Genomic DNA, 2,832 nt, shown 5'->3' on the forward strand with positions numbered 1-2,832 from the left:
CCGCCCAATGAATAAAGTCTAATCTTTCTTTATTATAAACACAAAGAAAAAATCGCGTGACAAATCGTCCATTTGCGTTAACGCTTTACAAAATAATAAAAAATAAAGACGAAAGGCACACGAAGCTAACCCAAAAAGCAGACACAAACCCTAGAGAGTAAATAATTTGTGTAAAAATAAAAGAGACTTTTTCCTTCTTTAATGTTTTTGTCGTTATAATAATAAGGGGTTTAACGAACATCGCCCATCTTCATCATCCCTATAAAATCTTACCCTTGTTCCTCATCCCACACATATTTTCATCGGCAAAAGTAGAGAAGGGTTGTGTGAGAGAGATCAATTGATTAATTAGAAGAAATTTTAAAAAAAAATGGGAAGAGCACCGTGCTGCGACAAGGAAAACGTGAAGAAAGGGCCGTGGTCGCCTGAAGAAGACGCGAAGCTCAAGAATTACATCGAGAAATATGGAACCGGCGGCAATTGGATCGCCCTTCCTCACAAAATCGGTATGATCGATGACTATATACTTATCTAACCAAACTCTGCATATATATATGTATATATTGCATATGTTTTATCAATTGATAACTCTAATTCTCCATAATTCCCAACTTGCTTCTAGATTCATGCATGGTACCATGCATTAATTTGTCAAATTTGTATTAATCCTAATAATAGGCTTCAACGTCCTTTGATTCTCACCAACTGTTATTGTGGTCCCTTCTAATCAAGCCCTGAATTCAATGGTCCGTATAGTAGCGTATATTTTTATTTTTAATTGGATACAAATCCATACATTTTGACAACCAAATACTCGTATAATTATTATCCGTCCGTACCTTGTGTGTTGAAGTTGAGCGTTGTGTTAATCCATCCGACGTGCGGATATAGGGTTGAGGAGATGCGGAAAGAGCTGTAGACTGAGGTGGTTGAATTACTTGAGACCAAACATCAAACATGGCGGATTCTCCGACGAAGAAGACAACATCATTCTCAGTCTCTACATCAGTATCGGCAGCCGGTTGGTCCATTTTCTCTTGCCAAAATCACATATAATTCGATTTCGATTTTCATTCATCGAATCGACGGTCAATATCGACTTTTCGTGCACCATCTATATAATAAACGATGTAAAACTAATGATTTAATGTCGCATTATATCTAAGGACTAAATTAAAAGAACAAGCCCCTCTGATCTCTTAGTGTCATATTATATAGAGATTTTAATTACAAGGCTGTCAATTAAGGAGCATATATATCGGTTTGGGTTTGAGGGTTTCGACTTGAAATAGTTGTCTTTTTATCTCTTGTCTCTGAATCTTTTGCTGAAACACATGCGAGAATCTGTCTGTGATATTATTCACCTTCACTTCCTCATAAAATATATATATATATATATATATATATATATAGGGTTAATTTAATATGTTGTCTCTTTCCGCTTGTTCTAGTTTCCTTGGTGTTTTAGTAGACATACATTCATGTTCTTGTGCACATGTATCTAACCTTGCAAACAATTTTTATTCTTATATCTAAACCTTCAAGTCCATAATTACTCCTTTATTCGTAAAATGTTATATAACTATAAATTTATTATCATGTACATGTAAATGAATCTAGTCCGGTTAAAGTATATAAAATATTGCCCGTGAACGCTGTCCAGGTGGTCGATTATCGCGGCTCAGCTTCCGGGAAGGACAGACAACGACATCAAGAACTACTGGAACACGAAACTGAAGAAGAAGCTGCTCGGGAGGCAGAAGCAGATGACTCGCCAAGATTCAATCACCGACTCGAATGAAACCTCCAAGAGCTCTCAGAATCTGAGCAACTCAGCCCTCGAGAGGCTGCAGCTTCATATGCAGCTTCAGAATCTGCAGAACCCATTCTCCAGTTTCTATAAAAATCCTCTCCTGTGGCCTAATCTTCACCCGCTGCTGCAGACGCAAGATCAAGATTCGAGACTTGCGTTGCAAGAAAACTTCCCGACATTAGAAGTTGATCATCAGAACAAGCTATCTCAAATGAATAACGGGGTCTCATCATTCTGTGGACGTTTCAATCCGGCCGTCTGTCCGAATTCAGACGGCCTTGAACCGTTCTTGAACCCGGTTCATGATTTCCGGCCCAATCTTGATTCGTTCTTGGACAACCAAAGCTTCTCCTCGACAGGGCTGTCTCAGCAAATTCACTTGGATCATAACGGCTTGGATCTTATGAAAGAGATGAACAAAAGTTCGAACGATGTCGAAGTGGCTAACGATTTCGGTCTTCTGAGAGAGATGAACGCTGGTTCGAGTTTGTGGTCAGAGGAGTTCGAGAGGAAGACGACGCGGTCGAGATCTTGGGACTCGGCTTCGGTATCTGTCGTGGACCAGACAGATCATGGGATCGTCATGCTACAAGAGTTCGAGCAGATGGGTTACGTTGACAGCGTGTAATAATCCATTCCATGCGCGCATCGTGTGGGTTTTTATAATTTAGGGACGCATATAAAATGATGTATTGATACGATTACGAACATAAGCTTGTAGAAGCGTTGGGCCGAAAAAAAAATGGGGTTTTCTATGTACTATAGTATATATTTTGTAGCATGTTACGGGTAATAATAATTTAAATCAATGCTTGTGCTTTTTCTTCTCGTGTCAAAATTTCATTCTTATCTCACAACCAAGAGAGAAAAAAAATAATAAAACAAACGTCAAGGGCTTTTAGTTGGTGTAAGAAATTTTAGATGATGAACAATTTAGGCAAATGTGCAAAAGGCACATATATTATAATATTATCCTAGGGAGGGAATTTTAGGATTTAAATATGGTTTTGTTTTAGTGT

General features: G+C 38.3%; 1 protein-coding gene across 1 annotated transcript; it reads left to right on the forward strand.

Moving 5' to 3' along the window:
- Positions 1–321: 321 nt before the first annotated feature.
- On the forward strand, positions 322–2,596 carry LOC104817805 (transcription factor MYB36-like). The gene is made up of 3 exons (XM_010547127.1): positions 322–506; positions 892–1,021; positions 1,664–2,596. The coding sequence occupies exons 1-3, from the start codon at positions 371–373 to the stop codon at positions 2,439–2,441; spliced, it is 1,044 nt and encodes a 347-aa protein (XP_010545429.1). The 5' UTR covers positions 322–370; the 3' UTR covers positions 2,442–2,596.
- The last annotated feature ends 236 nt before the right edge of the window (positions 2,597–2,832 follow it).

Source organism: Tarenaya hassleriana, unplaced genomic scaffold, assembly GCF_000463585.1.
Source record: "Tarenaya hassleriana unplaced genomic scaffold, ASM46358v1 Cleome28, whole genome shotgun sequence".
NCBI lineage: Eukaryota > Viridiplantae > Streptophyta > Magnoliopsida > Brassicales > Cleomaceae > Tarenaya > Tarenaya hassleriana.